The sequence below is a fragment of the Chelon labrosus genome (genome assembly GCF_963514085.1).
Source record: "Chelon labrosus genome assembly, chromosome: 12".
NCBI lineage: Eukaryota > Metazoa > Chordata > Actinopteri > Mugiliformes > Mugilidae > Chelon > Chelon labrosus.
In genome coordinates this window covers 12,388,036-12,415,539 of record NC_140345.1, presented here as the reverse complement: position 1 = coordinate 12,415,539, position 27,504 = coordinate 12,388,036, and the positions used below count along the sequence as shown (strand labels likewise).

General features: G+C 40.3%; 2 protein-coding genes across 2 annotated transcripts; one reads left to right on the top strand and one right to left on the bottom strand.

The window, feature by feature from the left end:
* Positions 1 to 50: 50 nt before the first annotated feature.
* Positions 51 to 14,976, bottom strand: tax1bp1b (Tax1 (human T-cell leukemia virus type I) binding protein 1b). Its single transcript, XM_084557180.1, has 18 exons — positions 14,863 to 14,976; positions 11,405 to 11,598; positions 8,810 to 8,912; positions 8,164 to 8,354; positions 7,895 to 8,053; positions 6,899 to 7,047; positions 6,698 to 6,788; positions 5,816 to 6,001; positions 5,431 to 5,682; positions 4,448 to 4,618; positions 3,953 to 4,025; positions 3,586 to 3,704; positions 3,306 to 3,431; positions 2,701 to 2,787; positions 1,795 to 1,993; positions 1,548 to 1,702; positions 1,364 to 1,449; positions 51 to 1,080 (listed from the first exon to the last, which is right to left on the bottom strand). Exons 2-18 carry the CDS (start codon positions 11,579 to 11,581, stop codon positions 882 to 884), a joined length of 2,523 nt encoding a protein of 840 aa, XP_084413306.1. The 5' UTR covers positions 11,582 to 11,598; positions 14,863 to 14,976; the 3' UTR covers positions 51 to 881.
* Positions 14,977 to 15,701: 725 nt separating this feature from the next.
* hibadhb (3-hydroxyisobutyrate dehydrogenase b) lies at positions 15,702 to 24,469 on the top strand. The gene is made up of 8 exons (XM_084556605.1): positions 15,702 to 15,807; positions 16,712 to 16,872; positions 16,966 to 17,075; positions 17,164 to 17,285; positions 22,754 to 22,887; positions 23,091 to 23,167; positions 23,279 to 23,435; positions 23,864 to 24,469. The coding sequence occupies exons 1-8, from the start codon at positions 15,738 to 15,740 to the stop codon at positions 24,020 to 24,022; spliced, it is 990 nt and encodes a 329-aa protein (XP_084412731.1). The 5' UTR covers positions 15,702 to 15,737; the 3' UTR covers positions 24,023 to 24,469.
* The last annotated feature ends 3,035 nt before the right edge of the window (positions 24,470 to 27,504 follow it).

Below are 27,504 nucleotides of genomic sequence, written 5' to 3'. Positions count from 1 at the left end.
GTTCCTCTGTTCCTCCGACTCCTTCTTTATTAAGCTCTGTAGAGACGCAATTCAGTTTCAAACAGACTTTATTAGTTCATTTTAGATACATGAAACTCACTTAACTAATGAAACATCTCTATGAATAAAATAACTTAATATTGTAAATGAGAAGAATGAAAGAAGGAAGTTGAACAGAAGCCGAGCATGCACTGATTAGCTAACGATATGAAAGGATTCGTTTAGAGACAATTAAATAATCGAAACAAAAAGGAAACCTAAAAACAAATCTATATCATACACAAAGTATCAAGGCTGTCACAATATCATTGGCTTTAATTATTCTAAAATAGATGATCTGATGATATACTGTATAATCATGTATCACTGAAGATTTCTCCCTGACTGCATATGGTGCACCAAGGCTGCTTTCTATAAACAATGACCGAATGACTTGTACAGTGATGTTCGAGAGAGGGGTGGGGAGCATTTGTTTGCATGTTTGAAATGTAAGTTTGGTAAACACTTATCTCTTTCCCTGATTCGTTACTTCCTGTAGACTTAACAGATCTGTGAGTCAATTTAAGGTCTGTATATGTACGTACAACAGTCTCGTCCCTCTAAATTATTCTTCAAATCCAAATGAAGGGAAGTCTTTTGCCTATAATAAAAAAGGAAAAGCATTTTGGTTTGCAAACAGATCCCTTAGCCCTGCGATATACACTGAATTAAAATGTCACATCACCTCAAAGTGTTCTCTAAGTTGAAGTAAGAAAGCGAAAGTCAGTATAGTCCTAAAGAGAGGATCTTCACACCATTACATGCAGAAAAGAGTGCAGAGTGAATTATTTCAGTGGTTCACAGGAAGTTGGCAGACGGGATGTGGTAATTTTTCTGTTTCTCTAGTCGAAGTTGAGCGGGTGGCCGTCGAAGTGAGTGAGCACGTGGTTCTCGAACACCTTCTGGTCGCAGTCCAGCGGGAACTGCTCGCTGCACATGGGGCAGATTTTCCAGTGGCTCTCCACGTGCTCCTCAAACTTGCTCTGGTCATAGTTGGGCGGGAAGATGACCTCGCAGAGCGGACATCGTTTCATGTCCATGCTGTAGACAGGGGAAGGGGACACGGGAGGGGAGGGAGGCAGGGAAACAACGCTCACGTTAGTGAAGCAGTCAGGCAATGATGTGGGCAAACCAGGAGCACGGGCTAATAAAGAGCATCTGTCTGATGCGACGTGGGTGGCCCGCTGTTCAACTAATACCAACAAAAAGGGGCTTGTGCAGCAGAACACTCTACGCAAGTTACAATGCCCAGGTTTAGTTTACTGTAGGGTGCAGCATACTTAGACGACATTTATTAGATCGTGGGCGTGTGTGGCCGTGTTACCTGGGATCAAAGCAGAAGGCAGTTTGTCCATCATTCACAAATGGGCTATGAGTTTCAGTTACTGTGGGCTGTTCGTTGGTATTACCCTGAGAGAGGAAAGGTAAAACAGCATTAATTAAAATGTACCCACAACAGACGAAAGCCAAAAGCTAAAGTGTATATTTCACATGGGAGAGGGACTAACGTTGTTATTTTGTTTTTCCTCTGATTCCTCGTGGCCTTCTGGTCGGCTGGGGTTGCGGGTGGGTTGGATGCACACCACATTGCTGTCCCAGGAGGGTGGGCCCACAGGGGGCAGCCTGAGTGGCTGGTCATCTGAAAACTGCTCATCTGCTTCGTCTGCAGGGAAATAAACGAGAGACTGTAAATTCTAGTCAATCTTCCCTGCAGCTGACGGTGGAGGACGGTGATTTTCTGAAAAGTAAACCAACCTTTTGAGTCTGACATGGAGTAAGGGTTCCCAAAGTGCAGCTTGCTAGGGCTCTGAGAAACCAGCAGAGGAGTAGGGCCATCCTGGGTGTAAGGGACAGGGTACTGCAGGAATAAAGGCACGCTTGACTGGAGGTTCTCCAGACTGGTTTTCTCACTGGACCCCTGATCTCCCTTCTTGCTGCTGGTCTTCTGGAGCTCCTGAGGAACACAAATTATTTTTCATGACAGTGAAGAGCACTGGAAAGATTAAAATCCACCATGGGTATTAAAATAATTTGCGGGGTATATCACTTTTATTTATTCTGAATAATTACACCTACAGGTAACCTCTCAACACAGGCCCACTGACTATGTGGCAACTCCACTGGTGGGAAAAGCACTGCCTTTTCATTCTTTCCACACAGATGAAGCTGGATGTAACTGCCCCATATGTGATTTCATCTCTCTGTATTTTCCAGTCAGACAAGACAAGCCATACGTCACTGCTTGCACTCGCCAAGTCAAGCCGGGCGTTCTTGAGTTTTTTTTCTTGCTCACACAACTAGTTTAATTAGCACCTTCATTAAAACCGAAACTCTTTTCATTTTCAAAGGGAATGGGACTCTGTGTTTTATTGATGTTAGCTGTAGACGCCAAGTTAATTTACAGTCTAAACCCCAAATTGGGTCATTCTGCTCCTCTTAACTATAACGGCATTACCTCGAAGCAATATTTTAGGTCAGCAAGGACCTTGCTATGGCCCGAAGTAATGGAATGGAAAATAAGAACTCATTTACTTTGCATCTGCAATTAGAGGCATAATAAACGCAGACCAGATTGGGAGAGGGAAAATGGCAGGGGTATGGCTCAGGGAATTTTTAGAGTGGAAGAAGTCTATAAAAGAGAAAATGAAAGCTGTCACTAACCCCCTCCAGTTTTTCCTTTTCCTTCACAACAAGCGCAAGTGTGTCCTTCAGCTCCTTCAGCTCGCGTCCTTTCTCAGCTACCTGGCCCTGCAGTAAACAAAGGACACAAAGACAGAGCAATGAAAAAACTAGTTACCAATCTTTTGATGTGCTGCTAACTGAAAAATGTGTCACTGAAATACAGTCAGACTTCAGTGCCTGACATTAATTGATCACAGCCATAAAAGGCTTCCCTTAGCTAAGGACTGATTTATGTACAATACTGCTCAAAGCAAAACAACCTGTTTGAATTCTTCGAGACACTAAGCAAATATCCGCCTGACCTGAGCCAAGCGCAGCATTAGCCAGGCAACTAGAGATGAGCCAAGCTTTGCTTGTCTCCAGAGCCTGACATAAACAGTAGTAAAATGCCGTCTCACAGATAGGCCTGCTCATAAACAACACTGTCAGAGCAACTGTGTTCAAGGGGAGACACAGCATCAAAGGCTCAATCCTTGAGCTAGACCAGCCAGCGGTAAAAGCACAGAAAAGTCCAAAGACAGAGCTGCTTTGAAGACAGGACAGCATTGCTGGCAGCTAAGTGTCTGCACTCTGACTAGACTAACCTTATAACGATCTTCTTCTGCTGCCAGCTGCAGCTTCAGGTTCTCATTGGTCTTCATTTGCTCCTTGAATTTCACCTCCATCTTGGCCAACTCATCAGCAAACATGCAGCTACGCTCCTTCTCCTCCTAGAGAGAAGCAAACATTGACCAGGCATGTTGTTGTTACACCGTACCATTATATAATACCTTTGAACTACATAAGCCCTTCACATGTTTGAACATCTAGTTTGGCGCTGGTCGTGCCACACCAGCCGAAAGAAAAAGAAAACATATTTCCTACCATCAGCAACTGCTTGCATTTCCTGTACTTGTCATTTCTGTCAGATGCCTCTCTGCTGATGCCTTTCAGCTTCTCCTGGATGATGGCTTCCAGCATTGGATCAGCAGACCCTGGACTTCCTACAAGGAAAAGAAAGATCAGTCAGACAGTTTGTTCAAGTGAGGCAAGTAAGACTATGACTTGAGTTTCACGACGACAAAACACAAAGGTAAATAGGCATGCTGCTACAACCAACCTGAATTCCAATTTATCCAAGCTGTGAGTTCAAAATAAAAACGTTGATGGACCCATTTGCAAGACATCCACAATTTCTAAATGCAATTACTCATTCTATAACTTACAAACTCAAATAATTAAATATCAGTACCTGGCACTGATGTGTCTGGACTCACTGAGGCAGGAACTGCTGCCACCTCTTGTGCTGAGCTTCTTTTCAGCTCCTACAAGCAGAAAAGACAAAAGAATGAAATGACTTCAAGATACAACACGATAGAAAAATGTGAAAATAAAATGAATTAACACAGGCATAAGCTGGATACACACACAAAAAACAAAACACGTGTACAGCAGATCACATTCTGTGCGTACTTACTTCATACAGACGTTTAAAAGGCATGAATAAATGTCTTACAGAAAACACACTGAATGTTGATGAATATTTATTTGTCTAATCTCCTGTTTTTTTTTGCAATTCACCCCGGTTAAGAAATCACCACCGCCGACTGATAATACACAACAGTAACATTGCGAGTGAAAGGCAGGCACAGTGCACAGTGTTACAGAAATCTAATGCAGGTCGTTCTCTTCTTTCACTTGTTGCAACATGATTACAGTATGCTGACTGGTATCTGGTGGGACCTACCCCTTGCTGTTCAGAGAGTTTAAGCACTTGTTTTTGCAGTCGCTGGCATTCCTTGTATTTTTCCTTGTAGTGTTCTGCAGCCATGTGCAGCCGCAGCCTTAGGTCCTCCACCTCTCTCTGTAGCTCTGCTACAAGAGCTGGGTCTGTAGCAGCTTCGTCCTCTGCTTTGACCTGTTGGTGCGACACATTACAGAAAGACACATCAGACATAAACAACACAGCTGAGCGAACTGCACAGACCACTATGTGGTTACATTATAACAGATGGAAACAAAGATAAAAAACAAAGATAGAAAGTAAATCCCTCAGACAAGTATCTTTTGAATGTAATTCATTATCTACAATGACAACACTGTGTTTTATTAAAGCAGTGCTATCAAATGATTCTTTAGTACAAGACTGGTGATCAATAAAAAGCAACAATGGAAAGAATAACGGCCTCCTTCAAAAGCAGAAGCAATAAAACATCCTGTTTGTTTCATAGCATAAAAATTTATCACTAGCATATTGAGAATACATTTGAACAAATATATGGAGTACAGTATTATTATGATTTATTATATTGCAATTTTTTATCTTGAAGTAATGATGGATGATATTGGAATTTGTCTGTGAAGAAGATATTGAAATTTGCTTTTCGTGTTTGACACAAATAGAAAACACATGAATCTGTTCTCATGTAATTATATTTTTAGATTTTTTTAGATTTTTAGATTAAACTTAAATTATTTCTCATTAATTATTCAATGTCTAATTATACATGTTACCAAATAAAATAATAAAATAATGTAAAGGTTTTAAATTCAGTTGTTTTCATCCACTTGCCCTTTACTACTCTGGGTCATAGGATACTAGAGGTTTTCCACCCTCATAGATCCCTTACACCTGTTTACAACAATATTAAACATGTCTAATAATAAATGTAATATGACACATAAACTCAAAAGAGAAAGCCTGTCAGGCTCTTGGATTTTCATCCTTACTGCTTCCTGCTTGGCCTCTGCCTTCATCTGCTCCATCAGGCGCTCAAGGCGGACGCACTGGGCCTGGGCTTCAGCCTTGGCCTGGCGGAGGGCATCAGCCTCCAGCTTCATGTGGTACAGTTCAGACATGGTACGGTCCCGTGCGCTAGAGGTGTCCCTCAACTCCGCAGCCAACAAGGTGGACTGCTGCTGGTTGGCCTGGAGCTGCTCCTCCTTCTGCCGGAGTTGCTCCTTCAGGACTTTCATATCTCCCTGTGAGAAACAAACATATGAAGTGATTTCACTGCCATAAGGTCAATAAAGATGTGGTTTTATATGTGTGTTTTATTAATAATTAATCCTTAAATTATCATATAATAATGAAGCAAAACTATATCATTTTTACCAGGGGGGAAACTTTGGCCAGAATCTCTCTGTTCTGTTTCTCCTTCTCGGTGAGGCATGTCTGCAGGCGTCCCACCTCCTCTTTAAACTGGGCAATGGTGTTTTCCTTGTTTACGTCCACAGACTTCAGCATCTGCAGCTCGGCACTCAGCTTAGTGTTCTCCAGCTCTCGGTTTTTCAGGTGAATCTAGTGCGAACACACACAAATGAGAACACGTGCCGACATGCACACACAAAAGAGGTTATAAAACACAAGTCGAGTTTGCCCTCATTTATACAACGCCGATCACAAGCGCGCACCAAAGAGCGTGTTAAAATAGGACTGTTAAAATAAATGTTGCATGACCTCAATTACAAAACAGAGATTGAGATAGGCCCATAAAGTTGTCCTTTTGCAAAAGTCGGAGTGTGATAGTACAAGTTAAATTAAGGTTTTTGGCTCCATTTCATTGGCGGCAGTACGGTATACGGCGCTCCCAGTTCCTGTGCGGTGCCGAACCACAACAAAGACACGGAAACGCCAGGCGCACCAGAAGACAGAATAAGCCATGCCCTGTTTAGACTAAAATGTTGAAGAAGGGTATGCAAAATAATGCTGGAATTAGAAGGTGAAAAACAGGAAAGAAACTGAAAAAAAAAGGGGATGAATCACACCTCTAAATTTGGTGAATCTAAAATAACAACAATAAATTGTACAGACTGTAGCGTTGTCACTATCTTAGCAGCCAACTAAGACCCGTGCTAAGACAAAACCACTGACATAATGAACATGTGACATGAAAACACATAGCCGCTACCTAATTAACACTGGCCAAGGATCATCTGAGTGCAACTCTTTCGAAGAAATACATTTAAGTAAGTTATTTAAAAAGCAGTAAATTACCTTGTACAGTTCCTTCTCATCTTTCTCATTCTTGAGATGAGACTCAAGCGCCTCCTTCTCTGCTGTGAGTTTCTTCACTCTGTCCTTGAGACTGGAGACAAGGTGAGTGTATATATCAGTGTGTATATTCACATAATATTTCTGTGCATTTAACAAAAACAAGCAGCGAATCTGCCGCAGCCGCTCTTATTTGGAGCTCACCTGTCCAGCTCAGTTTCCTTTTGAAGGCCCTTCTGCGTAACTCCAATCATATCCTCCTCCAACTGTATAATCCTGGCAGTGGCCTCCTCCAGTCTCCTCTTTACCTCCTCTCTTTCCTCCAGCGCAGCCTGGGAAGAGTGCTGCACCTCCTAGGAGACAAATAAAACAGTGAATTAAATGATTTAAAGTATAATCATTCATAAAATCATAAAATACATATATTGTGCCCAGACCAACACTACATTAATCTAGATGGGTTAAATTCTGACACGAGACACTTGTGTATAACTTTCCATCCCCGTCTTTCATTCTAAGCTTGCGTAAAACATAAATATTTTGCTGTCTGCAAAGCGTAAGTCTAAATCAAAACGAACTTCATCTCTCAATCAGTTTGAAAGGAGACATCAAAAAAGAAATACGAAATTTCTATTTTTACAATTTGTTTAAATCTGAATTTTGAAATCTTTATATTTCACACCACATAAAAAAATCCTATAAAAGTACAGTCGTAAAATTAACAGCCACAAAATCCGTAATCATGTTTTCATCTGAAAGCTGTGTTAAAAGCAGCAGATTTATGGCAGAGGATGCCAAAAGGACTTATTACTGACAATGCTTTTAAGACTTAATGTTATGCTATAAAAAAAAAATGGGATTACTTCTTTGATAATGCAGACCTTCATATCTGTCAGAGGGTGATTTATTCTTTGAGTATACCATGACTTTGGACAGCTCTGCCTGTCTGGAAACCTTCACTAGGGGGTGCTAAGAGACTGCTTGGCCGAATGAACCAAAAAGGTTATTTTAATAACTACAGGAGAATCATTCTTACAAATTACTTAAGCATGTGCTAATACTTTAAAGCACAACTAAAATATATCACAAGGTGTTTTGTTTCATTTAGTTTTAAAACGCATACAAATGTATATTTTTCCCTTTATACCGCTGGCACTCCCGTCTGCCTTCAAAACCTGGCTCAGTCATTTCTCAGCTTACTTGGTTCTCTCTTCTCAGCTGGGCGCAGGTCTCCTTCTCTTGCTCACACTCCTTCTGCAGGCGCTCTTTATCAACTTCCAACTGCTCCTTCTCCTGCTGCAGGAGGGCCATATTTTTAAGCAGCTCATCTTTCTCTCTCTGGGCTTCTTCCACCTTTTGCTGTCAAATCAAAAATAAATACACCGTTAAACTAAATAATTGTTCAACTCAGCAGAAATTATATTTTCCACAATTGTACACTGTGTCTCCCATGCTTAGGCGCACTTTACCTCAAGGAAGCCAGCCTTGGTGGTGACCACCAGGATGTCAGAGTTGCATTCATCCTCCACAGTCAGCAGCTCATCCTCTGAGGGGCTGTTGGCACGGAACTGGAAAGGTGTGCTAGCCCCCCGGATCTCCCCTTTGTGGGTCACGTAGCAGAACTGGTAGAACTCGCCATCGTCATTGGGAACGTAATATCCTGGAGAAGAATGATACCCGGTTAATTAACAGGACACGGAGTCAAAGCAAAAGATATTCCACCCCTAAATACCCCTAAACTTAGCTCAGTCAGAAGCTTCACTTTAACTTGCACACTCATCAATGTTAACACAAACTGAAAAAACGTTTCCTGCGCTGTAGTCTCATCTGGAGCACACAGTATGAATTTAGGAAGTTGTTGGTTTGAACCTAAAAGCAAATCTTTTCCCAAACGTGTCAGTTTCCATTACTTCATGGCTCCAGTGGTAAAGATAAAAATTTATTCAAATGTTAACACTAGAACTGAGATAGATCTGTTAGGAACATTTGTATGTGTTTGTATATTAAACACATACTGATTCTATATAAAACCTTCAGCAATCCTCTGCACAGCTCTCAGATATGTGGTTATTAAAAGGTGTCAAAATTTTTAGAAAAACTATGGCATGATCTTACCCTGAAAGACCACTGTTCTGTTGACTGCGGTGCCTTCAACATAGCTCTCAGGGAGAGGCGACCACAAGAATGTGTAATAGTCCCTCGCTGTGCTCCAACCAACCTGTGAGACATTGTGGGGATTACATTTAACCAGACGTTTTCACCACATCAGTGTAAGATAATAACAATGGAGGATTAACAGGGAAACTTTCCCGAATCCACAGTGTCACTTCAAAAATATCTCAAACGGGTTTATTACAGTAATCATGGGGTTTTCAATCTATGTTAGGATGATAGTGTAAGAACATGCCTCCTGTGAAAATTCCCCTTTAAGAAGAAAAAATGATCATCTGGAAAGAACTGCTGGTCACCATGTGCATGTGGACTGACCCCTGTCATGAACAAGCCTAACCGTGGAAGTGTAGCTACAACTCACTTCTAACAGGAAGAGAGAAAAAGGTGAAAATTTTATACATAGGCAACTTGAAAATGAAAACCAAAATGTAATTATATGTATTTTATGTGTTGTTAACTGATGGCTGATGAGGGGGAAGTGCAGCAAATACATCCATAACTTTAGACCAGTGCCATAAAACTGTCAAACAAAATCAGTGTCACATTGAGCTGGCTGGTTTTGGTGGTGCGCACATGAACACACACATGTATCCACAACAAGACCAGAAAAAACAGCCTCTTACACCAACCTCAGCCACAAAATATTGATTAGGTCACACGGCTTTGAAAAGTTTTTAAACTTCTTAAATGTAAGCCGGTCAGACTGTCTAGATGCGTTTGGTGCAGGCAGTCTTTTTTCCACTGTCTGGGCAGCTTATTTTCTCACCTGTGTGCAAACAGCCTACAGCTACAATGCTGCGAGTGTTCATCAGAGCCAGAGATAGGAGGCCTTGGTGCTCCAAAACCCCCAATTGTTACCAGTGCAGTTCCAGCCACCAGCAGTAAAGAACAGGAAGCAATTAAAACATGCACCTAGTTAGTGAAGTGTCATTACTGAAGGCTAGCCCTCACCAGTCCACTCATTAGAGGTGCAGAGGTGGTGGTGGGTGAAAGCACTGAGAGGAACTTCAACAGACTGGACTGCAATATGGAGGGCAGCATTGTGCTGCCATATAAAGACTGAAGCCGTAACATAGGCAACACTGCAATCTCCAACGGACACTAACAATACAACATGTAGTTTGGTTTTAACACAACTTCCACTGGCATTTCAATAATGTGACAAGAAAGCTGACAGAAGTCGGTGGAAGTATTACTGCAGAAGATGAAGTACTGTCTGTGTTAGACTCTTGGGGAGTCAGTTGTTCATGAATCAAAGAGAGGTTGTGCTCAGAGACAGGTTAATTATAAAGCTGGGTTTGCTTTCTCCTCCGCCACACTGACAACCTGTCCCAACAACATTCCTCCATGAAGCCAAGCCCAACTCACATCACGCAGTAGCGCACATGTTGCAACATCAGAAGCTGCTTTTGTCCGTAACGCTAACAGGAACATGACTCCCAATGATTTATCATCAATAGCTTGTTAGATTTAATGCATAAAATTAAATCAAATTCCCCTTCAGTCACTTAACTAATCATATTTAGAACATGCATTCAGGCCCAAAGCATACAGATGGATAGATAAAATAAGGAAGCATACACTCCGTTTGACTGTACGCCAATAGCTAATAAATAGATAGAACAGTGACGCACAGCATATCCAGGTATCTCCTTACATGCGAACTAAAGAGTCTGGCACCAAACATCCCATCTGTCAACACCACCAGCACAACTTTACACAATTTACAATCTTGCACTCAGCGTTTCCCAGTGAAGCGCCGTAGTTTGGAAGCTGAGTCTATACTGCCAGCTGGTGCCTACCTCCGGGCTAATCACAAGTTGATGTGGCATCCAACTAGGGGAGGGTGCAGAATCCAGCATTTAAACAGCCTCCAGACAAAACCTGATCCACCTCCACTTACCCAACATGACCTCATTTCACACTGAGGGTAGGGAAAACGTTCTGTGTGCATCCCTTCAAAAATCCACAATAAGAAGAAAGAGCAAATCTCCCTCTTACCGATTAAAGGTTACGGTTTTACGCAATACAATGCCCCTTGCTAAATTCAACACACTCAGTGAACAAGATGTTGCCGTGTAACTTATGTAACTGAGTAGGTTCCTGTAACACAAAGGTTTTGTGATTTGTTGCGATTTAATCTCAGCTTTGGTCTCCTCTTTGGTAGATAAAAAGCAAGGGGATCTAGAAGAGCATGCAGACATCCGCGATTCACTACAAACGAAAATAAATTACTGCCACTGTATTGGATTTAATGTGCTCCTATAACAAGATCCATGTGGGACACTAAAGCGTGGAGTGAGGGTCCAAAGCTCCACTCCTTCTGCCAATCCTCTTTTTCAACTGCACTGACTTCTTACATGTGAATGAATTATTTCTTCCCACATGTTTAGTAAAATCACATTCATGTCATTTATGCAAAACAAAATACTGACACATAGCTGTAAATCATTCACAAGCACACAGACTACAACTATGTATTCATAACATTTATGTAAATCTTGTTTTTTTAATAACACAATAAAAATAGTTGTTCACCTTGAATATGCCAACCCAGTCCTTTGGATGTGGTTTGATGAACTGTGTCAGGGTATAGTGACACTCCAGTGCAGCGTGGGGCAAGTAACTCTTGCCCACATTCTGGAAAATGACGTGGGCAAAGTTCGATGTGTCCATGTTGTTGCTCAGTAAAGTCCCGTCCAGGAACAGTTCCATAAATCACTCAGCAGTGGCTACACAGAAAGAGACCAAATAAAAAAAAAAGAAACACATATGAAATAACCACAGAAACAACTACAATACCACTGTCTACGCTGACTGCCAGCCAGTTAAAAAATAAAACACTTTTAACACTTAGAATCCGACAGTATTGTGTACTATTGAATGACATGCCATTTATCCTCTCAGCTACGTAATTTTCAATAAAAACTGTAACCGTGGCCATAATCCTAACATTTATAACATTGAAAGAACGCCATAGTGAGTTTTTAGACAGCAAATCATTATGTTTAGCTTCTCACTGAATGCAAACACAGGCTTATCAGTTACTTATTTACACTTATAACAAAGGGCACCCGCTGGGTGGACTTAGGTCAAAAACGAAACGATAGTTTCCAGTGCCCTCTTCTATGCTGTGGTGTGCTGGGGAGGCAACACTAAGAAGAAGGACACCACGCGTCTGGACAAACTGATAAAGAAGGTGGGCTCTGTAGTAGGCACAGAGTTGGAGTCCCTGACATCGGTGGCAGATGCAAGGACTTTGAAAAAAATCCAGATCATTATGAACAATGTACACCACCGTCTACACAACACCATAGCCCATAAACCAAACTTACATTTCAAGTCATGACAAGAGAGACATACTTTACTGATCTGATCCCTAAGGAAATTTAAACTTCCAGTTGTTTCCAGTTGACCTAATTAAATTAAAATTTGCTTTAAAAAGTTGCTGCACTATATGTTCAGATACAATTTTGGTCCTGTACATACAGAGATTGTTGATACACCAGGTAAAGCTTCCACATTGCAAGATGACAGTGCACGAGTCCGTAAAGTGACTGGAAGTGCAGTGTGGCTCTGGAGACAAGGGAATCCCTTGAAGAGCTCTGTGACGACAACCTGCCATTGAACATACTTTACTCCTCTGCTTCATTATGGTGGTGTGCAGAGGGTGACCGTCACCGATAGAGAGCAGTTTACACAGTGTCCTTCTCGCTTGTCCAGCCACACAACCTATCACTTTTAATTCCTGCCAGCACAACACAGCAAAGAACTGCTTTATCCTTTTTTATACCCAAGTTAAAGTTCCTTTAATAGATAGTGGTTGCAGGAATGGGAAAGATATATGACGGTCGATCACCTTTTTCTTAGTCTTGGATGTTTCCTACTGTAGTTAGAAATGCGTTCTCCTTGACCATGTATTAGTCTATTGGTTTTGTATTTCTTTTCTTTAGGTTTTATATTACTTTTATTTATAGTTTTTTTTTAGTACTAGAGACTTGAAAATAATTTCCTTGCATATTCTGAACTGCTGTTTTACTGTGCATATGACAAAAACCATCTTGAATGTTTGAGGCACATCTGTCTCCCCTCTTGTCTATTCAAAGATGGCAATGTCAGGGTAGGGTACTTAGAGTGCTGCTGTGCTGCTAACTACAGCTTTTAATGTGAAGTCCTTCATCCTGAAATATTGTGGTCAGCCAGCTTTACTGTAGGGCTAACTTTAGGGAGTCCAATGTTGTCGAACCTGGGGTCTGAGGAGATGCACTGTCTATGCTGGTAGTTTGGGGGTGGGGCACATGAGGAGCAGTGGGGGAGGTGAGGGGTGATGGCCAGATGGGCGGTAACTGTTAAAGCTGGAACAGGGCAGTCCAACCATCTTTAGAAGAGCTTTAACTCGTTCACTCTCGCCACATTACAATCTGATGTGCAGCCATTCCTCTACTTGCCCCCATCATTGCTGGTTATCCAGGGCTTCTTGTTGTTACTTTCTGTTATAACAATGTCCATGTAAAGGTTAAGGTAATAAATCACACGGTGTGTGACTCACTGCCAGCGGTCATTTACGTCACTGTCACATGTCCTGGGTTAATAAATAATGCAATAATCCTTTGTTTTTCCTGATAAGTGTGGCATCTCTGTGACCTCTCATGGAGGTAATTCCAGGGATGTTCATGATAGGAATGGGAATATTGGAAAGAAAAGCAATAGTTAATGGTACTTTAGCTATATCCATACAACTTTAAACACTGGATGCTGAAACACAGTTACACCCATAACAAATTTTAGACGATACTGCGTCCTGTACTAAACTTTTTACCTTATTCAAGGTTTTAGCTTTCTCATAACTTACACTCAAATCATTTTTTAAATGAAAAAAGATATATATGATATTTTCCCAGACTACAATTGTAACTTAATATAAAGATGAACAAGTGGTTTTATTTTGTCAATAACAACTCCTAACTTTGTTTTTGTATACAAATAGTTTAATTCTAACATTGGAGATTATTGTGTGCGTTTCATTTTTATATTTTAAGAGGAAAAAAGAAAATTACTTAAGCCAGGATAAAGCATAAATAAGTTTTACTTCATCACCTAGGCACTCGTGTCTGGTACACAAATAAATACAGTTACAGTGGGTGATATTCATTCTTATTTAAGCCATTGTTTGGAATTATTAATTTACTTTTAGCCCAGGAGGAGTATTGACCTAGTATGCATCTTAATTTGGTCTCTTAGACCATGTCATACTTCATATTTTGGCACAGTGCCACCACAAACGAGTAGTTAAATGACAACGGAGGAAGACTCATCTTTAGCATCTGACCTCAATGTAAACCAAACACTAAAAACAAAACCACACGATTAAGTTTAAGTGTGAGTCCGACATCAGGAGGGATTTTCCATCTGGGCCTCAGATGATATAATTTGCCCGACGTAATTAGGCCCGTGACAGTCAAAACATATTCCTCGACTGCTGATCGGAAACTGAATGGTGCCGTCATCCACAGCAAACACAGACGTCCTCACTCTGGTGTATAACGTTGAATATGAATTTGCTAAAAGTCAAAGTATAATGGCCGAAATAGCAACTACCAGCTTCGAGACGGGGCCTAATGTGAATACAGTGATCATCAGCTAACTTAGCTATGCAGCTAGCTGGCTAGCTTTAGCTACATACTTTCAAGACACGGTTTAGCATTAACCAACAGGGTAAGACGACGCGTGGAACTGATAAAAGATTAACTACAGATCCAAATGTTCACTTTAAGGCGCTAAATAAACATATCGAGAAAGGATACATCGCGCTGACCGAAAACAGAGCAGCTAGTCTAACTACAGAGCCGTGCTATCAACCGGAGGACAAGGTTATTGCTAACGTAAACAGTTCGCAGCGACGTGTCTCGACTACAGCCTAGAAACACAAGTCGAGCGGACAAAAACATCAACAGCTGTTTTCTTAGTTAAATTTATAAAATAAGCTTTGAACATACCTAGTTGCCATGTTGAACAGCTACTGAAATCCCAATGTATCATAGAAACAATTGTTGACGCAGTTCAGTGCTTTCCCGTGTCCTCTTCCTGGAATAATAACAACATTGCGTCATTTCCTGAAAGGGCCTAGCTGGGGAACAAAATGTAAATATCGCTCATATATGACGGAGAAACTGATTTACAAATAGTAAAACGACGACAAAAAAGCACAATGTGTGCAAATACAAAAAGATTTATTGTTGTACATGACATGGAGCCAATAGTTACAATATTAAAAAAATCTAAATTATTTGATAACATGTTCATTATAATTTGAAGGCACTCCAGCATTACATAAAACGTTTAAGAAAAATATAACTGATAACGTTTTTCAAAGACAAATTGGACAAGCAGTGTCCTAAATGCTTGTTATTATTTTAATTACTTCATTAAATTGGGCATTTACAGGAAGCTCACAGTAAACGGCAGTTTGCTTTAACAGGAATCTAGAAAAGACTGTGCAGAGAGGCAAGACAGCAGGGCCAAGAAATAAGAAAAAGATGGCTTCAAAATTAACCTTGAATGGCGGAAAATGTCATTTAAAAGCAACAAATATAATGCATTTTAATGTTAGACTAATGTATTACTTAATATTTGCTCCACCACGTCCGACTGTAGCAGCAGAGCTCGCATTAAGGCTATCAGTGATAGTTGTTGAACATTACAGCAACAACATCACATATTAGAAGTAAATCGGTGCTCTATGCTCTCCCCTTCAGCTCATTGGCTCAAACAGGGAGGCGTGCTGCGCATGTCTGTTACTGGATTGGCGGGATCTGCCGTCATTAATGTACGTACACACGTACGTCACGCGTAAGGTCAAGAGGAAAGAAGCATGGCCGCCGTGTTGAGAGGGTCTCGGTGCCTAGTGAGAAGGTGTTGCAGGCATGTTGACTTTACATACGGTAAGGGCAATGAACGAAGACTGTATACGCATTATGCAAGACACTGTACGAAGTTCAAATTGTTATTCGAAGAGTTATTTGTGATACAAACTCTTGTTTTTGCTTGAGAAAAGAGAAGTTTGAGAAGCGTTTTGCTAGCTACTGCTGCTGCAGGAGCTCCAGTTTTCAATTTGTTTGAAAAATGTGTTAGAACAAACGTCTTATCTACGCTGCGGGTCTTCACTCTTGTATTTTAAAACGCAATGTAATGAAAGCTGTTAGCATGTGGTCTTGTGTCCTACTGTGTCCTGTAATTTTAGTGAAGGCATTTTATGTAATGCCTGCCACCTGCACTTTGTAAATGAGAGAGGGAGGGTCTTTGTAGCTACTTACATAACCTTTTGAAGGACTTCTCTGAATGGAATATCTTATCTTTATAAGTTCCCTTTCAGGTTTTATATTAAGATTTTGTTATTAAAACACAGTATATGGGTAAAGAAACCGTAGTAGTCAACCTGCAGAGAACTGTATGGATGGTGTATTATATTTTGAAGATGCACTTCGGTATGAAAAGTTGTTTATTTGATTCATTTATTTTACCAAATTCTGTGTGGGCTTCAAATAAGTTACCTTTTTATCAAAACATACTTAAGTAAACATTGAAAACGGTTGGGTATCATTACTTCTGATGACTTTGATACTGAAGGGCGATTACGCTGGCATAAAATCAAAATGTGGCTTAAACAGCACTTTTAAGAGTTTTTTGTCCAGCTACAATTAAATGTTATGTATAAATTATCACTTCAATAATTCATTTCCACTTAAGCACACACTAAATACATTTTTGAACTGGAGCGGTGTTTCCTGAAATGCGAAACAGGAACCAGGTGACATGCCGCTCATTAATTTGGTGGTTGTGTTGCAGTCTCCACAAGGTCCATGGCCTCGAAGACACAGGTGGGGTTTATTGGTCTGGGAAATATGGGAAACCCAATGGCGAAGAATTTACTGAAGCATGGATACCCAGTCATTGCTACAGATGTGTTCCCGGAGTCCTGCAAGGAAGTTCAAGAACTGGGTGCTCAGGTAGTACGAGTTGAATCTATGTACATTTTTCTGTTTTAAAACGCCCTCCTTTGTGTCCTCTCCTCACGCCCTGCTTTTGTTTGTTTTTCTCAGATTGTGGACAATCCTGCTGAGGTAGCGGACAAGGCCGACCGTATTATAACCATGCTCCCCTCGAGTCCCAATGTCATAGAAGTGTACACTGGACCCAACGGCATTCTCAAGTACACTAGTTTTTCTTTGAGTATGTTGATTGTAGTGCCATGTACTTGTCCCAGTTTCAACTGAGCTTTCTTTTACCGTTTCCTACAGAAAGGTAAAGAAAGGCTCCCTACTCATTGACTCCAGCACGATTGACCCATCTGTTTCAAAAGAGATGGCAGCTGCTGCTGAGAAGATGGGGGCAGTTTTTATGGACGCACCTGTATCGGGAGGTAAATTTGACGTTTTCATGGCGTAGGTTGTATAATGCATAAATCACATCTCAGCCTGATCCTGATATATATACGCCGGTTGTTAGTGTATCTGATTCTTTATAGATAACTTTCATGCAGCCAGGTTACTTGTTGGTACCTATCATCTGAAGCCTTTGACCATCCAGTGAACACTGCTAATAGAGTATAATGTTGAGTTTTTCTCTACAGAAGTATGTTGGTTATTGATGTCGTTTGGGATGCTGTTCTTTCTGTGTGCTGAAATATTCTACCCTCAGTCATGTACAGTATTAGCCTGGTCGTCACCATCCTACGTTTCTGCCCGAAATTTGATTTCGGTCTGCCACTGAGTCTGGCCAAATTGCCCTTCTGCGGTTCGCGTGTAACCGCGCGGTCTTAGCCAATCAGGTGACGGAGGAAGAGACGCTAGAAGCCATCCGCGAAGTTGTCTCAACTCTCGAGAGCATCACGGAATTAAAACCAGAACAAGAGGCTTGTCTTGTCAATTTTATAAATGGCAAGGACGTCGTAGCTCTCCTTCCAACTGGCTTTGGGAAAAGTTTGATTTATTTAACTGGAAGCGGAAGTGGTAAGCGTAAGAGCCTGAACTCCGGCGCACAATATACGTCATTACCAAACGTTGCTGATTGGTTAAGGGAACTCCAATGATTTTAAACCTCAAAATAAGCATCCGCCCATTACGGAGACAGATTCCTATTACATTGGGCCAGACTAACGTGCAGACCGAAATCAAATTTCGGGCGGAAACGTAGGATGGTAACGACCAGGCTAGTACAGTATGTTGGTGGGACAAAAACTTAGGTTATATCCTGAAACCTTTCTGAGAGCATGCCATATTTGTTGCAGTTTTCATTTAATTACTAGTGGTATTTAGTAAATAGTCATTCCTACGTTGGTTTTGAAAGCTCAATGCCCATGGAGCTGAATATGCAAAATCTCAAGGTAAGCCATTTCATTTTGGTTCTAAAAGCTGTTTATTTCCATTTGTTGTGTAGGTCGTATTGACTTACCACATTTGTGCAGGCTGTGGGTGCATGCAGGTAAACTGTATGATCATCAGAGGCTGAAGCCCTGGTCATTTGCTGTCAGCAAGCAAGCTGAGCAAGCAGCAAGTAAACACCTTAATCAAAAATGTTGTAGTATCTTAAACTGTTAACTAAGAGTAAACTCTTTCCATAGCCCTGGATATCCGTTATCTCTTATCCAGATAAATACCGGTCATTTCCCTCATAGTCCTCAGACAATAACTGATGGGTTCTCAGATCGCTAAGAGCTCAACAATCTGCTGTTTAATTAAACACTTACAAATGTACAAAACACAACTAAGAACAAAAAAAAACACCTTCTCCACTTCACACACTTGACAATACTCACATTCTGAAATATAATTCACAGCATGAATCATGCTATCCAAATGTTCAAACAAACGTATTTAATAGAATTTTTGCTCAATTTTCCATCGACGACAACATGTATGTATTTGAGCAGCTGGCCAGTCTGTTTATCATGATGCGGGCATAGCTGCTTTAAAAACACATTTTTGTTGCTTTTCTGTATTTGGCTGCATTTTCTATACAGGTGCAGCTAAAAAAAAATAATAGAAGATCGTGAAAAACTACAATATTTTTTGTCAGTCACTTAAGAAAGTGAAACTCGTATATCATCTAGGTTCATTACACATAGAGTGAAATATTTCAAGCCTTTATTTCTTGTAATTTTGATGATTATGGCTTACAGATAACGAAAACCCAAAACACAGTATCTAAAAAAAATTATAATATTACACAATATCAATTTTATTTTTTTATTTTTTTAAAGGATATTTTAAAGGCTTCTAAAAAGTATGTCATATCTATGCACTCAATACTTGGTTGGGCCTCCTTTTTGCATGAATTACTGCATCAATGTGGCGTGGCATGGAAGTGATCAGCCCGTGGCACTGCTGAGGTACAATGGAAGCCCAGGTTGCTTTGATAGCGGTCTTCAGGTCATCTGCATTGTAGGGTCTGGTTTCTCTCACCTTCCTCTTGACAATAGCCCATAGATTCTCTATTGGGTTCAGGTCAGGTGAGTTTGCTGGCCAATCAAGCACAGTAACACCATGGTCATTGAACCAGCTTTTAGTACCTTTGGCAATGTGGGCAGGTGCCAAGTCCTGCTGGAAAATGAAATCAGCATCTCCATAAAACTTGTCAGCAGAAGGAAGCATGAAGTGCTCTAAAAATTTCCTGGTAGATGGCTGCGTTGACCGTAGACACAGTGGACCAACACCAGCAGATGACATGGCACCCCAAATCATCACTGACTGACTTGTGGAAACTTCACACTGGACTTCAAGTAGCGTAGATTCTGTGCCTCTCCACTCTCCCTCCAGAATCTGGGACCTTGATTCCCAAATGACATGCAAAATTTACTGTCATTTGAAAAGAGGACATTGGACCACTGAACAACAGCCCAGGTAAGACGATTCTGACGTCTCTGGTTCAGGAGTGGCTTGACTTGAGGAATGGGACATTTGTAGCCCATGTCTAGGGTTCGTCTGTGTAGGACTCCAGCCTCAGTCCACTCCTTGTGAAGCTCCCCCAAATTCTTGAATGGATTTTGCTTGACAATCCTTTCAAGACTGCGGTTATCCCTGTTGCTGGTGTACCTTTTCCCGCCCCTTAACTTTCTATGAATATGCTTGCATACAGCACTCTGTGAACAACCGGCTTCTTTAGCAGTGACCTTTTGAGACTTTCCCTCCTTATGTCAATGACTGTCTTCTGGACATCTGTCAAGTCAGCAGTCTCCCCATGATTGTGTAGCTTACTGACCCAGACTGAGAGACCATTTAAAGGCTCAGGAAACCTTTGCAGGTGTTTTGAGTGAATTGGCTCATTAGGGTGTGACACCATGCGTTTCCAATATTGAACGTTTTCACAATATTCTAATTTTTTGAGACACTGAGTTTTGGGTTTTCATTATCTGTAAGCTATAATCTTCAAGATTACAAGAAATAAAGGCTTGAAATATTTCACTTTATGTGTAATGAATCTCAATTTTCAGATTTTTTTGAGCTGCACCTGTACTTTAGAGCATATCTACACTTGGTTACGTGTCTCACTGCGCAGCATTTTCTTTTTTCAATTTGCTGCATGTTACCATGTTCATGTGTCTTCTTAGTTTGCCGTGCAGTCTAAAGGTAACCAACAAAACCAGTATTACGTGACTCATTAAAAAGCAGATTCATCATTAACTGTACTCCCCACCTGCCTTAATATTACATTAATTTTAATAAACTGCTTTTTGATGAATTGCTGCTTAATAAAGAGCACCAGCATCTAGCTAAAGGAAGAAGGGCAGCTGCCTTCACATGTATTTAAAAAGGTAGTTCCTGTCCTCTGATTTTCTTGGGGGTCCATACAGAAACGGGTTTTGTTTGAACTTGGCTTCATCTGTGTCAAGACAGCCACTTTCTTTGAGTTGAAATGGGTACATTTTATGGTTGGGCTCTAAAGATTAGTAATGATTTATAGCCTTCCATCCCATAGTAGTGCATATGGATTAAAGTGTCCCTGTTTTCTGCCTTGAACTTCTGTGTGTGTGGTGGCTGCGTTTTAGCAGCAGGGCAAACTGAACTGTATGTCATACTGTGATACTGACATCAATCACAGGGCTTTAGCTTCTAAATGAAACGGTTTGAACATCTCCAGAAATCAAAAGAAGCACAGTGGCAGTGTGGTTAAGGCTTAGACATAAAAGCACACATGGAGAAGATAATTGAGTCAGCATGTGTCTTAAATTTGTTTCTTCGGTTGGAAAAAAACAGACCAGCAGAGATAATGGCAGTCTTTCTTTTTTGTTCAAACTGGAATAATATATGCATTACCAAAAGCTACAGCAGTGTTAACAGAAATAGACATGATTTGTAGAAGAGAAAATGCATCAATATCTGGTCGTCTTCCAGGCAGGGTCCAATGGGGATCATCTGTGCCAGGGAATAACGGATCAGATTTCTGGTTGACATTTCTGAGCAGGTGTTGACATTTGATAGAAATGTCTCAGTCAAGTGCTCCACAATACAACAGAGATTCATTAGTACACGCCATCGTTACCTGTTAAACGGTTGAGAGGAATGCTTTCTTTAGAGAATACCCACAAATAAATGTCCAAAAACTTTAAAGAAAGGCAACTCTACGAGTCCAGTTGCCTTTTCTTTAGCATCAGTCCATGACCTGAATGACTGAGAACCTTCACAGACATCCGCAAATATGTTTTCTGACAGCTTAGGTATTTTTAACAAAGGGTGTGTTTTCAACGAAGTGGACTTCATGATTGTTCCACTCATGAGTTAGATGCACCCTTTTGTACTTTAACTATCCCTTTGTGTTGAATCTTTTGTTTTTGATTTATTATTAAGTTAATTTTGCAACTACTTTAAGAGATTGAAATGACCAATCGTATATTCCACGAGAAGTGGTCAAAAATATGAATATCAGTTTTTCCTTCTCAAATTGATTGTCTTTCTACTATGTTTCACCTTAATAAGGCATTTAGTGTTCAGTGTTGTACAAGAACACATAAACACACCGTTTGGGCTTCTCTTGTAAACTGCTTTCTGGATCTCAACTGCTTTTTGACTGCTTGTTGTTTTTTTGTTTGTATGTTTCTTGCTTTTCTATATTCTTGTAAATGTTAGAAATCTCGTGTCAACTTTGATAGATTAACACAGTTATTGAGTCAAATGTTTCACAACTTATACAAAAATATATGTGTAAACTGTTATTTAAAGTGAATTTCGAAGCCATGCTGCTTTTATTTCTTGGCCCTGCTGTCGTACCTCTCTGCACAGTCGTTTCTAGATTCCTGTTAAAACAAAATGCTTCAGGCAGACTGCTTAGGAGGAGCACCCATCTCGGTCCTTCACTGTTGGCTTCCTGTAAACTTTAGGATTAATTATAAGAGTGTAGTGGTTTCTTTCTTGGCACCCATGTGGCTTGCACCTGGTTATTGTGTATTGCCAAGCTTTTAACCCCATGTGAACCTGAAGACACTGTCAATCGTACAAATAGATCCAGAAACAGCTGTTCTTAAATCTAGACAAAGGCTGACCAAACAGTGTGACAATACTTGCTTTCAATATTTAAAAAGCTACAGATTCTTGCTTTTTTGATTTTTTACATTTGTGCCATATGCTTTTGTCTGTTTTAAAAAATGTTGTGTTTTGGAAGTGAAATGCGTTCAGAGGTCCCTAAATAATTGGCTATGTCTGCTAAACAGAGCAACTGTGCCTGTTGTATCTCACCAGAATGTAGTAAAAACACTTCTTGAAGAGGTTTGACAGACTGCTGTGATGAACATTCATCTTCTTATGATTATCTTCACGTTTCATTTGTTCATAATTTTACATAACACCCATCCCTACGTAACAACCATTATATGAACCCTTGAGTTCCCTTCCCCAGGTGTGGGTGCCGCCAGTTCTGGTAAACTCACTTTCATGGTCGGAGGAGCAGAGGAAGAATTTACTGCAGTCAAAGAGCTACTCAGCTGCATGGGAGCTAATGTGGTCTACTGCGGTCAAGTTGGAACTGGACAGGTGTGGGCAGATGTCTTGTATTAGTCAGGAAATGTCAGGATGAATTTGTGATTCAGATGTTTATTCCCAAGTCACACATGAAAAGAAAGCAGTTATTCAAGTATGTGTGTAGTGAATTCTTAAATGAAATCGTATTTTTCTTTTTTTATTATTTAGACATTTGGGTTATTCAGTGCTAATCCTACTTCCCTCATTTTTTTCAGGCTGCTAAAATTTGTAACAACATGCTTTTGGCCATTGGAATGATTGGGACTTCAGAGACTATGAACTTGGGAATCAGGTGAAAACACTTCCATGGTTAAAATGACAATAAATGGTTGCAGTGTGTGTATTTACATCATTCATTCGCAATATCCTTTTTTTTTAATATTAAATTGGTGTTTATTGACAGACTTGGTCTTGATCCCAAACTTTTGGCCAAAATCCTGAATATGAGTTCAGGCCGGTGTTGGTCTAGTGACACATACAACCCTGTGCCAGGAGTCATGGAGGGAGTCCCCTCTGGGAATAACTACCAGGGAGGCTTTGGCACCCAGCTGATGGCTAAGGTCAGTTTAAAAAGCACATTTTACATTCATGCGTCCTGGTATTAATGTAGAGAAATAACAAATTGTTAATGGGCCCATTAATTTTGGAACATAAATAAATTCATCTCTCGTTCATATACTGACTATATGGCTCAGATTTATATTTATTTCAATGCAGGACCCGTTTCCATGTTATACAGTGCATATTACAGAGACTAAAGTAATAATGTTGTAAAAAAAAAAAAAAAAGTTTCTATGTAGGTCATAACACTTAAAATAATCCAGGGAGCTATTCCGCAGTAGTTTACATCCCTCTTAAAAGCGATCATATTATTACAACATAGAGAAAATTCTCTGCGGTGTGTGTGTGTGGACGAGTGGTTTTGGTTTTAAAATTTAATTTTCAGCTCTGTTGGTTTTTCTAATGTGTGTTTGCTTTTCTTTTTCAGGACTTGGGCCTCGCTCAGAACACAGCAACCAACACAAAGACTCCTGTCCCTCTCGGATCCTTAGCCCATCAGATCTACCGTATGATGTCTGCACGCGGTTATGCAAATAAAGATTTCTCCTCCGTGTTCCAGTTCCTGCGTGAGGAGGAGGGCCAGTAATGTGAACCTCCACCCCGTCCACCGCCTTGCCATGCCTGGCCCCGCACACGACTAGCATAGCATAGTTAGGGAGCATTTTGCCTCAAGGACTTTTTTTTTTTTTCTCCAAAGTTGTGAAAGACATGGAGGCCAGAGAGCTCCAACACAGTGAGAGATCATGAGCACTTGGAAATCATATTTCCTGTGTGATCTAGCCTTTTTATAACACTCCTTTAATTTTAGAAACGAGTGAATTATCACAGGATCCAAAAGATTTGTAGAATCACAAGTTTGTCTAGGAAGAACTACTACAGATGCGGTGTAGTGTCCATATTTATCTATGGTTTGTGATCATTTCTTTATGTTACAGGTTTTTTGTCTTTTCATATATGGGTTATTTCTCTTGACAATGATATTGGTACTTGAGTGTCATATCATATCCTGAAAATAAAGACAAATTATGTCTGATGCTATGTGACAATTACTTTACCATCCAACTTTCTTATTAGTTCAGATCATCTCAAGTATTGAATTTTAGTTCATGTTAACATGCATTTTAATACAGCTGGCATCATATATATTTACGAAAACCTGCTGATTAATTTTAGTAACCTTTCAATACTGTTTAAGTTTTTGACATTTTTTTTTTTTCTTTTCTCAAGATAACAATCGCGGTTTAAAATACTAAATCCATTCTGCAGGGCCCGTTTGAATACACACCGCACAATTTCCCCTGCACGACTCTGAGCACCAGTCAGTTAAATAGCTCTCAAATGTTAGTTTGCGTCGTGTGTGACTGATCCAGTAGTCACGGTAAAATGTGGAACTAAAGTTTGTTTTAGGAGCTTGGCAGCAGAACAGATGCAGTGGCGGCATGCGGATCCAGGACGGCACTAATTGTTCCAACCCCCCGATCTCCGTCGATGAAGGTTTTAATATATTTTTTTTGCATATTCTTGTCCGTCTGTGACAAAGCTGTGGTCGACTGTTGCATCGTGTAGCCCGACTCATTAATTTGGGGGGTGCGTACCTCCTTTCTATCCCCAATTACGCCAGACCCGGAGGGAGGCATGTTTCTGATCTAGTGTGCCAAGAGCCACTGAGGGGCCAAGGTGCCACAGGTCATGCGATCACAAGACAAACCCATAAAAAGTCCATTAAGCACTGTAGGCTAAGAGCCGTGTTGTCATCTACTTGATAGGTACTGCAAACAGAGCAGCACTTTGGTCTCAGGCCTCCAGCACACTGTGACACACTCAGGCTGACAGCGTCTGCTGCTGCGCGTCACGTCTCCGCCTCGAGCTGTAGCATCTCCGCTCTTTTAATAATGCGCTCTGATTTGGTTGTTATTTTTAAAGACGGTAACGTTGCAACTTTTTAACAATAGCAAAAAAAAAAAAAGAAAAGAAAAAGATTTTATCCTCATGATTTCTCACAGAAGTTCTGTTTACCCATTACAAATTGTTCTTAATCCATATTGCACCCTGCTGGAAAAACCCGACGTTATTAAGATTTTATATCTTTTGTAATGGGTGTTTTACGGGTGACTTACTTATAGTCTTCTATATGGTAAAACAAATGCATATAAACTTGCTTTATTTTTAAAAACTGGAAAATAAGCTCTGTTAAGTCGGCATGCTATTCAAAACATTGTGAAAATACTGATTTGATAACGTCGTAGCCTACTCCAAGAGGTGACGAATTGACAAAATCTCTTATTTCGCGTATTTATATTCCACGTATTCGTCTTTTTATAGAAATGGTGGCATTTTAGTTGCAAATTCCTGTCGGCTGTGTTTATAGTTTTAATGAAAATTGCGTGTTATTCATTTAGTTATACGATTTAAGGTCTTCTGCTATCACTTCCATTTGTCCACTCCTCCATCCATCAGTCACTTTTGTCATTTTTGAGACCGAATAATGTTGCATTTTAAATATTTTTATTTGCAGGCAGATACGAGCCGTGTACGTGTGTTCGTGTCAGCATGTGAAAATTCAATTCTTCTTTCTCAGCAGCTCAAGAGCTACTTTCAATTTAATTAAATAGGCCGCGCATATAACGATTTCTACCAGCTGCCATATTCAGTTTAGAAAGTCAGCAGCTCTGTAATGTGTGAACAACGTGCCTCAGATGATTCCTGTCGGGCCAGCTCTCTCATATTGTTGCTCGGCTTTATGTGAAAATATTTTGAGCTTTTTTTACTCTCTTTAAAATGCAGCGTAGTGTAGTGTTCGATTTAAAGCAGATTTGTGGTCGTTCATCGTGACAATTCAAACCAAAATCAGACATGAACCGATAAAATTAAAAGTGCTCTTTCCCTCCGAAACGTATAGGCTATACCCTCGGTCCTGCCTACAAGCTATGAACTTGGGCCATAAAGATTTACAGCCTCAAAAGGTGGGAAAACTCTATTAAAAAAAAAAAAAAAAAAAAAAAAACGGTGGTCAAATTTACTTGGGTATACATTCCTCTGCGTCTGTGGTCTCGACTTAAAAATAGCGACGTAAAACAAAAAATGAATTCTGAAAGTAGTTTTTTTTTTTTTAATCCTGCATGTCTATGTTCACCTCCTTAACACAACACTCCCCAGAAGTTGAATGTTTAGTGCCATATTTAGGCTAAACTGTAAACAGCATTTTATTTTGATGCTTCCTCTGTGGGCTTATGTACATCTAGGACTTGTTTATATGTGCAGGTGACTTTTTAGCTCTTGAGTTGCAGAATAACAAGAACTCACCTGAATGTAGCAACATGTTGGCATGGCATTTTGCCCTATCAGTTAATTTTTACTCTTTTTGGAATCATACAATATTCGTAAACGCCTTAGATTGCCTATTTTGTGCCAATAGTTTTCATTTCTTACTTATAAAGTCTGATTATAAAAAGAGAGAAGACCAGATTTATTTAAAAGCGACCACAATCTGCCAATGCAATCTCCTCGTCGGCATTTAAAGCTGTTTCCTCTCTGGGCTTGAAGTGCCTCCTTGGCTAGACTGCAACTTTCAACTTGACCTCGGCCTCTAGCCGCGTCTAACCCGCACGACAGAGGGTTGCAACCAAATGTGCCACGTTTTTGGTATTTTGTGGATACTGGACCGGTGTCCACATTCGGACATCGCTGTGCCAAATGTGAGTATTTGTGCTGTATGTTGAGCAAAATTGCCCTGCGTAATATTTGTGCTTAAAAATCAAAATTCACTTGGTTCAGATAATTGCACCATTGTGATGGTGGTTTGGATAAAAATATGCACTCCTGGCTGAAGAGGCAATAAATGTTTAATATTCAGGCTACATAATTACAAAACCTGCAAAACCAAAAACGTTTTTAATCCAAATAAAAATCGAAACCATTTTGCTTCGTCCTCAAACTTGTCTACTTGTCCTGGCACGCGTCATTACGCACCAGTTTCCTCTCCAAAATACGGATATAATTTCAAGTATTTTTCTCACGCCGTGAAAATCACAATTCATCAAAAAAGTTTTGTATCTACATCAGTTCCAC

Excerpts from the sequence above, each read along its gene's own strand:
- tax1bp1b (XM_084557180.1), bottom strand. The coding sequence starts at position 11,581 with ATGGAACTGTTCCTGGACGGGACTTTACTGAGCAACAACATGGACACA. Across the intron at positions 1,994-2,700 it reads AAAAGGAAAAACTGGAGGGG|GAGCTCCAGAAGACCAGCAG; the intron begins GTTAGTGACAGC and ends TGTGTTCCTCAG. Across the intron at positions 1,703-1,794 it reads CTCCATGTCAGACTCAAAAG|ACGAAGCAGATGAGCAGTTT; the intron begins GTTGGTTTACTT and ends ATTTCCCTGCAG.
- hibadhb (XM_084556605.1), top strand. The coding sequence starts at position 15,738 with ATGGCCGCCGTGTTGAGAGGGTCTCGGTGCCTAGTGAGAAGGTGTTGC. Across the intron at positions 16,873-16,965 it reads TTCAAGAACTGGGTGCTCAG|ATTGTGGACAATCCTGCTGA; the intron begins GTAGTACGAGTT and ends TGTTTTTCTCAG. Across the intron at positions 17,076-17,163 it reads GGACCCAACGGCATTCTCAA|AAAGGTAAAGAAAGGCTCCC; the intron begins GTACACTAGTTT and ends CGTTTCCTACAG.